This window comes from Rhinolophus sinicus, chromosome 4, assembly GCF_057876585.1.
Source record: "Rhinolophus sinicus isolate RSI-liver-muscle chromosome 4, RSI-T2T, whole genome shotgun sequence".
NCBI classification, from domain to species: domain Eukaryota; kingdom Metazoa; phylum Chordata; class Mammalia; order Chiroptera; family Rhinolophidae; genus Rhinolophus; species Rhinolophus sinicus.
Window position 1 is genome coordinate 945,802 of NC_142504.1, and position 11,098 is coordinate 956,899.

Sequence of the window (11,098 nt, forward strand, 5' to 3'; positions counted from 1 at the left end):
CTGCGACACATAAGCCATTCAATCTCAGAGTCGCATGCCATGAAGACCCTAATTGTGTGAAATTTAGTTTGAAGACATGTAGCATGCACAGCGGAAGGACAGGCGGCCTCGGGCCATCTGCTGGCTGGCCGCAGAGCGTCCCCGGCATGGTGGGTCCTGCAGCCTGAGCCCGAGCAACTCCTGCACACACCTGCCAGCCCTGTCTGTCACTGACACTGATTGTGCACCACCTTGCACAAGCAAACACAGCGGAATGTAGCCTCTTAGCAGCAGATCCCATTCTCATTTAGGTAAACCCATGTCTACTCGTGGACCGTCCGTCCTCGATAAGAAAGGTGTGTAGCGGCCTCAGCCCTCTGTGTTGGCTGGTAGGGCTGTCCCTCCACGGGGTACAGTGGGTGGCACATGGGACACGTCTCCCACTGGGAGAGTCCCCTGAGCATGCTTTAGATGCGAACGCACGATGACGATCGGAATGACAACTCAATTTCACCGGTAACTTCTCATGATAGATTTGTATGATCAATACGGGTCTATTTTTATGTCAACTGGACACTGTAGAGTACCTTCCAGTCTTTTCCAAAATTGTTAAATTGAGACAAGTAATTGAATAATTTGTCCTATTTTTATTTTAAAAAAGTGAATGGACTGAAATGTTAAATGTGAATGTACATTTCTTAATTGCAACTTTTCTACTGAGTGTTTGCACTATACTTTCTGGAACCTTATTTAACAAAAGTAAAAGGAAAAAATTGCTTGACTAAACTCTGTCATTTTAATTGAAAAGCGAATGGTTGTGTGGCCGTTTTTAAGGCCACTCCTGCCTGACTCACTGTCCTTCAGGGCAGACTTTCTGTGATTCCCTAAAATATGCCCCCATCCTTCCTTGGGCCCTGGCTGGGCTCTGCCATCCTGTGAGAAAGCCCATTGTGTCACAGGTGGATCTGTGGTGACACACTGTGGCCCTTGAGTTTGGCTCCTAAACCAGAGATTCTAAGGGAAGGTGATGTGTACAATATGCAATACCCCACAATTAGTCTCCCCTTGACAATGAGTTATCTTGCTAGTTTAATCTTTTATAAAAGAATAGGGAAAAATCTTGTTGCCCCATAATCAAAGCTGGGGTTCACTCCCTATTGATGTGCCATGTGCCCCCACAGACCTAGTGGGTGGAGGGGTCCTGGGGCTGGTCTGTCTGTGGGGATGGGAATTAACCATGCTGCCAGCTCCAGGGCACCACTGGAAATTACTCATGGGACATGTGTCAAGAACGTCAGGGAAAAGTCCACTCAAGGCTGGTGCAACATGGGGGAGTTTGGAGCCCACTCCCAACACAGCAAAGACAGCTGGGGTTGTCAGCCCCCGGGCAGAGTGAGGGGCCCATGGACACACAGTCACAGAGAAGGGCTTGGTCAGATGCCCAGGCCAGGGCCTTGGACTTCACAGTGGGGGAGAGATTGGGGTGGGGGGCTCCACCAGCAGGCTTAGTGGGATTGTTGGCTAAAACTGGGTTTGGCAGGCCAAGGGCAGGCCTAGCAGAGAAGTGCCCCAAGGAGCCTGAACAGAGGGATCAGGGAGGGTTTGCCACTGGCCACACCTAATGCCACCCTCGGGGGAAGCCTGTCCTACACCTGTCCCACCCCCTGGAGAGGGTGTGGCACTTCCAGGGAGAAGTCTGCCCAGGGCTGCCCCTACTCCTGGAGCCTGGCAAGCCCTTGCCCTCTACCGTGTCCCGTGTCCACACACTCTGAGTGTCTCTGGGTGCTGCTTGGAGGTGCCCTGCTTCAGGCTGGACGAGGGGCCAGGGGGTGGCACAGGAGGGGACTGGAAACAAGCATTCTTTGGTTTTTCAGAAGGAACGAAAAGCAGATAAAGTAGGGATGAAACTTTTACGAGGTAAAGCCTGGCTCTGAGTGTGTCGGCCTTAGGAAGACGGTCTGGGTGCCGCCTGGGCGCTGGGTGCCGGGTTCTGTGCAACTAACGTGTGCTGGGTGCCCGTTTCTTCTTCCTCAGTGTGAAGCTCATAGGACTTGAGTCCCTCTGGTGGGACCCTCAGCTCAGTGCTGGAGGGGGACGGGGCAGGAAGTTAAATTCCTCTGCCCCCAACTAAAGAAACAAAATCAGTGCCCACAGATCCCAGAGGCCCCCCAGGAGAGAGCGCTGGTTCCAGCCTTTCCTGGGGTGGTGATCTGAGCCCATGAGTGGGACGCCCCAGCCTTGGCCAGGCCGGTGGGTGGCTGAGCTCCTGGTCTTTCTCTGCCAAACATCATCGCAGCATCTAAGGCTCGTCGGGAGGCTGGAAGCAGGGACATGCGGAGCTGCAGCCGGTCTGGGTGCCGGCACCTCACCTGACGCCTCTCAGCGCCACACTCGCTCTGACCACAAAGCTCCGTTCCCAGTTACCCACCCCGCCCGGGCTGACAGGTACAACACAGGGAGGGGGTGCCAGTGAGGGGGACCTGGGGCAAGCCCTGAGGAGGGCATGGGGTTTACAGACAGGTGGACGGATGGACGGCCAAGCCAGTCAGGCTGGGGGGGGGGGGGGTCCCGAGCGCACCTGCGTGTCTCAGTCGTCCTCCACAGTGAGTTCATGCTGGGTGGCCTCCTCAATGCTCTGAAGTTGGCGGGCCTCCCACTGCCGCACTCGTTCCATCTGGGGGAGGAACAGGCTCTCTGAGAACACTCTGCGGGGTCACTGGCCTTGCTGGGGACCAGCCACGTAGGCTCAGCGATGCCCATCCCAGGCTGCGGACACCGTCTGCGCCATGACCCAGACTGCCCTAGCCGGCCTGCACTGCCCCCCTGCATGAGCTGGGCACCGTGACCCCATGACAGAGCCAGCAAACACCCAGAGGGCCGAGGCTTGCTGTGGGGACAGGGGGGTCAGGTTCCGAGGAGCTGGTTCTGACCAGGGCACAGAGAGGTCACTGGGGAGGTTGTCAGGAGGCTGAGGGCCCAGGGACCCTCCTGCTGACTGACCATGACCATTGGGACCCTCGGGCACCGGCTAGAGCAGAGGGGAGGCCGCAGGGGTTGCAGGGGACATGAGGCTGAGCGGCTTTCCGGGACTCCCACCCATCCTGCCTCGTCTCTGGAACATGGGACAGTCTACACAGTGCGCCCAGGATTTTAGGGAGTAATGGGAACAGGTGCACAGGTTTTAACTGCACAGAGATACTCCACCTGGGAGCACTGGGACCCCAGAGAGGGGCCGGCCACCAGCCTTGTCCAGCCTGTGACCTCACCATGCCCTCAGTGATGGAAAGGCAGAGACTTTGCTCCCAGCTGTCACAGGCCACCTCCTGGGGTTGGGGCAGCATTGGGTGGGGGCCTACCACAGCAGCCAACTTCTTGGGGTTCCGAGACCTCTTCCTGGCCGTGTTCTGGATCCCAGGCAACCCCACCTTTCCTGGCCAGCTCTCTGGGGACTCTTCCTGCCACTGCTGCTGTCGTCGGGTGACCGAGGCTGGCACAGGTGGCTCTTCCTCAGGAGTCTGGGGGTCCGAGTCGGGCCCTAGCTCCCCACTGGACTCCTCAGAGGCCCAGATAGTAGAAAGCCGCCTTTTTCTGAGGGAGGACGACAGGACTCGGGAAGAGCGTGAAGGCAGCGGTGACCCATCAGCAGGGTCCCCTCCCCAGTGGTAGGGGACATGGCCCGGTGGCCTCCTGCGCCAGGGAAGGGAGCCTTCCTCCGGGGTGCTGTGCTTGGGGACCGGCCCTGACAACGGCCATCTTGGCACTGAAGGGGGGCCCTCGTCCTCGGAGGAGCTCCAGCTGGAAACCTGTCAGGACAGCACAGAGGTGGCTTCCAGCGGAGGCCAGGGATGGTCCCTGAGCCCAGCGGGCACTCTATCCTCCAAGTGCGATCCCCATGGCCCCAGGAAGGGCAGGCAGCACCCAGACCAGGCCCAGCGCCAGACTGGACACGGACGCTATGCCTGCCTTTTCATTAGTTTTGTCTTTTTTGGGGGGTCAAAATTTTAAGCGCCAGTCAAAAATGTGTTGTTAAGGATGGGATCAGGAAATGGTGGCTTTCAGGTAAAAATATTATTTTTCAGGAAAAAAAGTGCAAAGTGTTGTTAATGAAATCATCTTAACATTTAAACTCAACATAATAAAGCAAACCCGTTGAAAACACTGCAGGTTTTTGGACATAAGTGATGTTGGGCCGGTTGAGTGTCGAGAAGACATTCACCCTGCCCTCTCCAGTGTGGTGCGGAGTCCGGCATGTCCGGGACCCACCCTCAGAAGTCACACACACGAGGGAACACAAGCGTATTTTCTTCCTAACAGGACCTGCTTTTTACTCACCTGCGAATGAAGTGAACTAAGAACCAATAATGACATATGGTGATTTGATATATTCTTTGATGAAATAATATTGTAACAGAATGAAAGCTTACAGATGAAACAATTCAGTGTTGTTTTGCAACACAGAATAGACCGATCCAAACATGCGGTGGGGTACCATAGGGGAAAGGGGGGATTGCAGACCAGTAGGGAACAGTGTCTTCTCTCTCATTTCACGTTGTTCTAACTGGTTGGTCATTTGGAAAAACCCCAGAACAATAGGAAAGCCACAGCCCCACCTCATGCCTTACCCTAAAATGAGTTACAAGGGGTTGAACAGTATGCTCTTTAAAAATTCATAGATTATTCGGAAAAAAGAGAATTAAAAAATCTTATATCACGTCATTCAACAAGATAAATTCCAAATGGATATAAGGTTTAAATGTAAAAAACAAAAGCATAACAGTTCTGGGAGGAAATATTGGTTATTCTTCTGAAGACTTGTCAGAAGTCGGCTTTCTAAGGATAACGCACAACACAGAGGCCACAGAACAAAAGAAAAAGCTAAACTAAATGTAATTTAAAAAAGAAAGCTTCTACAAAGCAAAAAACAAACGAAAAAAACAAAAACAAAAACAAAAGATGATATACTAAGTGAGAAAAGACAAACCACAATGAAAGATAAAAGGGGCCACTCTTCCTAATACCTGAGAAAAAACCATCCCCCTAATGGAGAAACGTGCAAGGACCTTTCACCGTTTTTTTTCTGCAAACTTTAAAAAATACACTGATAAGGAGCTCCATGTTTTGGGTAGAAGGCAAATAAGAATCTAAAGAAGTTCTAGAAAGGGCGGCCCGATGGCTCAGTTGGTTAGAGAGCAAGCTCTCAACAAGGTTGCCAGTCGGATTCCCTCCCATGGGATGGGCTGCGCCCCCTGCAACTATGACTGAAGGACAATGACTTGGAGCTGATGGGCCCTGGAAAACACACTGTTCCCCAATAAAAATATTTTTTAAAAAACGAGTTATTGGTTGTGAAAAAAAATGTTACAGAAGAAGCTAAAAACAATGTTTTCTTATGGTGGGGGCTGGGCAGGTGGTGACAAGGGTATTCCTGCTTATTTCCTATTTACAAAAGAAAAAACCCCTGCTTGTCTGATGAGGAGACGCAGGAAGTCGCCTGCCCCTTAGGGAGTGCCAAGGGGTCCCCACCCAGCTGTGCCTCTGGGGCCCAGTGCGGGGGATGAGGTCGGGTTTTGAGCATCACCTGCAGACCGTTACCTAATTCTGCGCCCGGCTCTCATTTCGAACCCGGAGCCCCTGCTCCCTGCGGCGTCCCAGCTTTCCTAGGACAAGGGGGGAGGAGGAGGGGCCACGGCGCCTGGGCCCCTGGCCCGTATCCGCACCCTGAGGTCGCTGGGATGGCCCATTGGGGTCTGGGGCAAGCGCCGGCTGGGGCGAAGCGGAGCTGGGGCGGCCCAGGAGGAGGGGGTGCGGCCTCCCGACAGGGGAGTCCGGTACCGACTAGGGGCGGGGCCGGAGGCCTCAGTGCCCCCCCCCCCCCCCCCCCCCGCAGAGTGCGCAGACCGAACCTCCTGGGCCTCCTCCTCTCCGCCCACCTGTCCCCCGGGCGCCCCCCTTCCTCCATGGCACCCCTCCCCTCCTAGCTGTCCTCCCCACCTGGCGCCCCTCCCGCCTACATGCGCCCCGCACCCCCCTCCTGCTCGGCCCACCTGCGCCCCGGGCTCCATCCCGCTTCCCGTGGGGACAGCACCTCGGACAGCTGCTGAGCCCTGCGAGCCCAGCGCCCTGAAGTACATGGCGTCCTCACCGCAGGTGGGATCAGGCGCTCAGGCGCGCAGGAGCCCACCTGTGTCCGGCCTCCACCTGTTGACCCCGTGGCCGCGCAGGCGCAGAAGGCGCGGGCGGCAGGAGCCCTGAGGGTCTGCAGCTGATGGTTCCCAGCTTTACCTGAGTGTGTGTCCTGCCTGCAGGACGCCAGGGGCCTGTGGACTCCCGAACAGGAAGTAGCCATGGCTGTTCCCTCACTATGTGCCACACGGTCTAGGCATCAGCGGGACAGCCCAAAGGGGTGGTGGTCAGTATCCCAATTTGGTCCCCATGGCGACGAGACCAGATACCGCATGTCATGTCCTGAGGGCAGCGTCAGAGGCAGGGAAGCTGAGCATGACCACAACTGTCACAGTCCAGAGTCCTGCTGCTGTGAGGGTCCTTTCCAGCCTTCAATCAGAGGTTCTCAAACTGGAGCTGATGGGAACCCTGCCGTGGCCCAGTTTCTGCGTGGGGACCCCTGACTGGCTGTGGGGGCAGAGCCCCAGAAAGTAGTTTCCAGGCTCTCAGCCTCACATAGACAGGTGCCTGGCTCAGGTAGTAAATGGCCATCAACTGTGATTGGATGGCCATCAGCTGTGGCTAGTTGGCCGTCAGCTGTAACCAGTGAGCCATTGGCCACTAATATAACTGCTGTGGCTACGCAAGCAGAAGGAGAGGAGAGAAGAGAGAATGGGGGCTAGCAAGAAGATGGCGGCTGGGCTGGCAAGCGCGGATGGCGGTTTGCGGACAGTGTGGATTCAGCCTCCATTGAGAGTATAGTGCCGCCAGAGAGAATATAGTGGTATGACTCCCCTACCTATGGCTCCGTGGGTGTTCCTTTTTGGCCTCACCATATCCTGCGTTATATGGGGAGCGGGAGCAGAGACCCCGCAGGCTTCCCCGCACGACACTGGCATTTCTAACAACGCCCAGGTGCCCTGCACTAACGAGTGGCCAGTTCACTGAATTTGTACTGATCCCCTCCCACTCCTGAAGCACTTAGGGGAGGGGACTAAGTGGAGAAAGCCGTGGAGAGGCCCAACCATGTCTGTTCTTATCCGTGTGCCTGCCCCATCAGCCCCATTCACGGAGGGGAAGACTGAACCCAGAGAGGCAGGACAGCTTAAGGGCACTGACTGGGTGGTGGTGGCCGCCTAACACGGGAACCTGGCCTGCCAGGCTGCAGCCGCAGGGCTCCTGACGACTCCTCTAGTGTAGAAAAGGTACTGTGCACTACACTGGCAGCCAGCCACCGTGTGGTTTGGGGTGGAGGGGTTGTGGCACTGTAGGGAAAGGGCCAGGAGAGCAGTTTCCAGGCTCTCGGCCTCACGTGGAAAGGTGCTGGCTCGGGTAGTAGATGGCTGTCAGCTGTGGCCAGTTGGCTGTTAGCCACTGTTTTGTATAGAACTGCCGTAGCCACGTCAGCAAGCGCAGGTGTTGTTGATGGTACGGATTGTGTGGATCCTACTTCCTGGTTGGGGTACTGGCGGGTGTTTGCTTCTTGGGCCTCGACCAGCTGCCAGCGAGAGTATAGTGGTATGAACCCCCTGCCCGTGTTCCTTTTTGGTCTCCACGTCTCCTGCGTTCACCTGCCAGGAGCTGAGACCCTGCATTACAGTCACCTGTTCTGTCTTTTCTCTGTAAATTGAGGCACTGAGGCAATCTCCCAATCCTTTTGAGGTCCCTGAATCCTGGGGCCTGACCGAGGGTCAGAGGGTGTGGAAGGTGCCGTCAGAGGCATGGCGCCTCCAGGGGCTGTCCTGTCCTCTTCCTGTTACCACAGACCATCACAGCCTGAGACTGTCCCCCACCAGGTCCAGTGTGTGGGCACTGGGCAGTGCGCAGCAGCCGCCTCACCCTGGGGGACACAGCCCTTCTGACTGCAGGACTCTAGGGGCCAGATACTTGAGGCCACATGTGGCCTTTCAAGGAGCAGGTCCACTTACAGGAAAACCAGGAGATGATCAGCTCAGCCCTCACTCATTTCCTGACTCTGACATCCATGGAGCGTTATCTTTAAGAGCCCAATGGAAACAATACCCATAGCCAGGAAAAGCACACTGATTAAATAAATTAGGGCTTATCCAAGGGCAGGGATACTCTGCAGCCAGTACTGTGTGCATGCCTGTGTGTCTGTGTGCATGTATGTACACCCGTGCCTGTGTGCATGTATGTACATCCGTGCCTGTGTGTGCATGTATGTACATCCGTGCCTGTGTGTGCATGTATGTACATCCGTGCCTGTGTGTCTGTGATGTATGTATATCCATGTATGCACGTGCACGCAACACACCCTACAGACAAGGTGTCCACAACACATTACATGAGGAAAGGCTGTAGAACTGACAGTATCATGTGATGCCATTTCAAAAATAATACACACCACACACGCACACACACACACATGCATGCACAAATGTACACACAACATTGGACTAGGGACTAAGAAGGAAGAGGTCGTCCCTGTTTTGGGCCAGGGTCCTTGCTGTTTGCCCAGATCAGAGATTAGCAGACAGGTGGGCGTGAGCCGCCTCCTGGGGGTGGGGGAGGCTCTGCTGCCCCACGCGTGGGTCCAGTGGGCTCTGTAAGGGGACCCTGATGGGCCTGTAGACACATGAAGGGTCGGGGCTGTGCCACCCTGGCAAGATTGTGGTGACTTTTCCACAGTGGTTAGCAGGCGGGCTGGGCATGCCTTTAGTGTGGGGCGGCACCCTTCATCGCTCGCGGACCGGGCAGCAGGCCAGCCTTTGCACAAGTTGACATCATTCCCGTCGATCAGAGAGTTCAGCAAAACATATTTTTGTTTTTTTCCCCAGGTTGAAAACAACTTCCCTTCAGGGGTCCCTGGATTGCGGCATTCTCTCCCTTTGAAGCTTGGCTTTGCCCTTGACCCAGCATTGTTTTTCAGAGCATGGATTGCCCAATTTTCCACTGCCCGTGAGCAAGCAGCGGGCTGTGTGAAGGCAGAGCTAGAAACAGCTTCTCACCCAGAGAGCCCCCCCCCCCCTCTGCTAAGGATGGTGGTGACAGCTCAGGTGCACTCAGGGCTAATGTGCCAGAGCAGCACTGTCCCCCTTTCACAGGCGAGGAAACTGGGGCCCAGGGAGGTTATATAATGTGCCAGGATATAGGCATGCAAAGTGCCAGCACAGATGGTTTTGCTGGGGGCCACGGTTTCACTGAAGGGACTCAGTTTCCACAGCCTGTCCCCCCCCCCCGCCAGGGCCAATACAACATAAGATCTCAGGTCCTCAGGTGCAGCCTCTGACATCTAGACCCACAGGTCCTGCCACCAAAGGCACAGGAGGAAAGAATGTAACACAGAAGCTCAAGACATGCACTGGGGAGGGATGGCTGGAAGGAAGAGCCCTTCATTCTGAGGGGTAAGTGCAGGAAGGGGGGGATCAGGATAGAGCCATAGAAGAATGAGCTTACAAGATGGACAGAAAAATGATGGAGTAGAGAGATGTGGATGACAGGGAGACATGGATGATAGAGAGACGTGGGTAATGGAGAGACGTGGGTGACGGAGAGACGTGGGTGACGGAGAGACGTGGGTGACGGAGAGACGTGGGTGACGGAGAGACGTGGGTGATGGAGACAGGTGGATGGCAGGGTGATGTAAAGAATTAGGTGATAGAAATTTGAGCATGAGAAACAGTAAGAAGAAATGTACGGAGATGTGACAGTTTGTTTTCTGGGCTGGCAGGGGGACAGTAAGGCTGGACCACGAGTAGGAGTCCACAGGACTGGGATGGGGAGGGGAGGCTCCCAGGCTCAACATGGAGGATGGGCTCCCTGCACCTGTGCCCCACAGGGAGCACCTGTCCACCTAGTCGGGCCGGCCTTGGGAGTCAGATCGGGGGGCACAGGAGGCCAGGCCAGGCTGTGGACACCCAGCAGTGGGCCACAGGGGCTGGGTTCAGGCACCCAGAGATGACCCCACGCATGGCCACCTCACTGTGACTCGGCTTGCTTGGGGGGGCACTTGTCTCACAGGACAGACAGACAGGCGGCCCACACAGGCCTCCAGGAAGGGTCCCACTCCTTTTGCGGGGTCAGATGGGGGTGTATTCTAGGGGTTTGGTGGCCGTTTGTTTTGCTGCGGCTGTTGTGAGGCAAGCAATGGAAACACTGGGAAATCGATCCTTGTGGGGAGGGATTTCCACTACGTGTACACTTTGGAGACGGAGGGGCCGGCCAGGTGCACAGCGGGGAGTGCCCAGGGCTGACCGTCTGCCAGCACACGCAGGTGGTCCCCGGATGTTTACGGTGATCCTCTCATGTGTCATTAAGAAAACGTTTCTGGGGCACACTGATTCCGTGCTGAGGAAGTTGGGGAACATTCAGAGCACAAATTCTTCTGGAAATTGAACCATTCCGGAACTCACAGCAAAAGTTGTGTTAACCAAGTCCAAAGCAGCGGCCTGGTCCGCTCCTTAACTGGACACCAAACTTTGCTCTGGAAAAATACTGACAAACATGGCCGTAACCTTCTAAGCGCCATCATTCTCAGGACCTTATTTTGATTGTTGTGTGTGTGTGGGGGGTGATGCTGCAGCTGTGACCTGTCTCTGGTCACGGGCAGAACAGAAGGAATCTCAGGGGTGGTGGCCAGAAGCGGAGTTACCATAGTAATTCTAATTTGGTTATTAAAACTAGGCGATGAGCTAGGTAGTGCAAGTACCTGATTTTACCAAATGCAATGTTTCCTACATCACGTAACCCCAGAAGGACCAGCCAGGGCACAGGGAAAGCCAGTCCACTCAGTCTCTGATTGCCACCCCGATGGGCACTGGTGTCGTTTCTTCTGCATCTTTTCAGGACTTGGGCACATTTTAAATCGCCGGGACAGAGGAGTTCACATTACGTGATGTGCACACAGTGTATTCTGTGCTGCTCCTGCTCACCTCACCTGTGTGGCCTCACAGTTTGGGGATTTCTCTTTGAACACAGAGCTGCCCGCTCTCCAGGG

The 11,098-nt window shown here is 55.3% G+C and overlaps 1 protein-coding gene across 1 annotated transcript; it reads right to left on the reverse strand.

Annotated features, from left to right (window-relative positions):
* Positions 1 to 2,566: 2,566 nt before the first annotated feature.
* CCDC201 (coiled-coil domain containing 201) lies at positions 2,567 to 6,325 on the reverse strand. Its single transcript, XM_088798077.1, has 4 exons — positions 6,024 to 6,325; positions 5,697 to 5,814; positions 3,336 to 3,782; positions 2,567 to 2,653 (listed from the first exon to the last, which is right to left on the reverse strand). Exons 1-4 carry the CDS (start codon positions 6,323 to 6,325, stop codon positions 2,567 to 2,569), a joined length of 954 nt encoding a protein of 317 aa, XP_088654203.1.
* Between the last annotated feature and the right edge of the window lie 4,773 nt (positions 6,326 to 11,098).

Excerpts from the sequence above, each read along its gene's own strand:
- CCDC201 (XM_088798077.1), bottom strand. The coding sequence starts at position 6,325 with ATGGCTACTTCCTGTTCGGGAGTCCACAGGCCCCTGGCGTCCTGCAGG. Across the intron at positions 5,815-6,023 it reads GGATGGAGCCCGGGGCGCAG|TCGGTACCGGACTCCCCTGT; the intron begins GTGGGCCGAGCA and ends CCCCGCCCCTAG. Across the intron at positions 2,654-3,335 it reads CCAAGAAGTTGGCTGCTGTG|ATGGAACGAGTGCGGCAGTG; the intron begins GTAGGCCCCCAC and ends TTCCTCCCCCAG.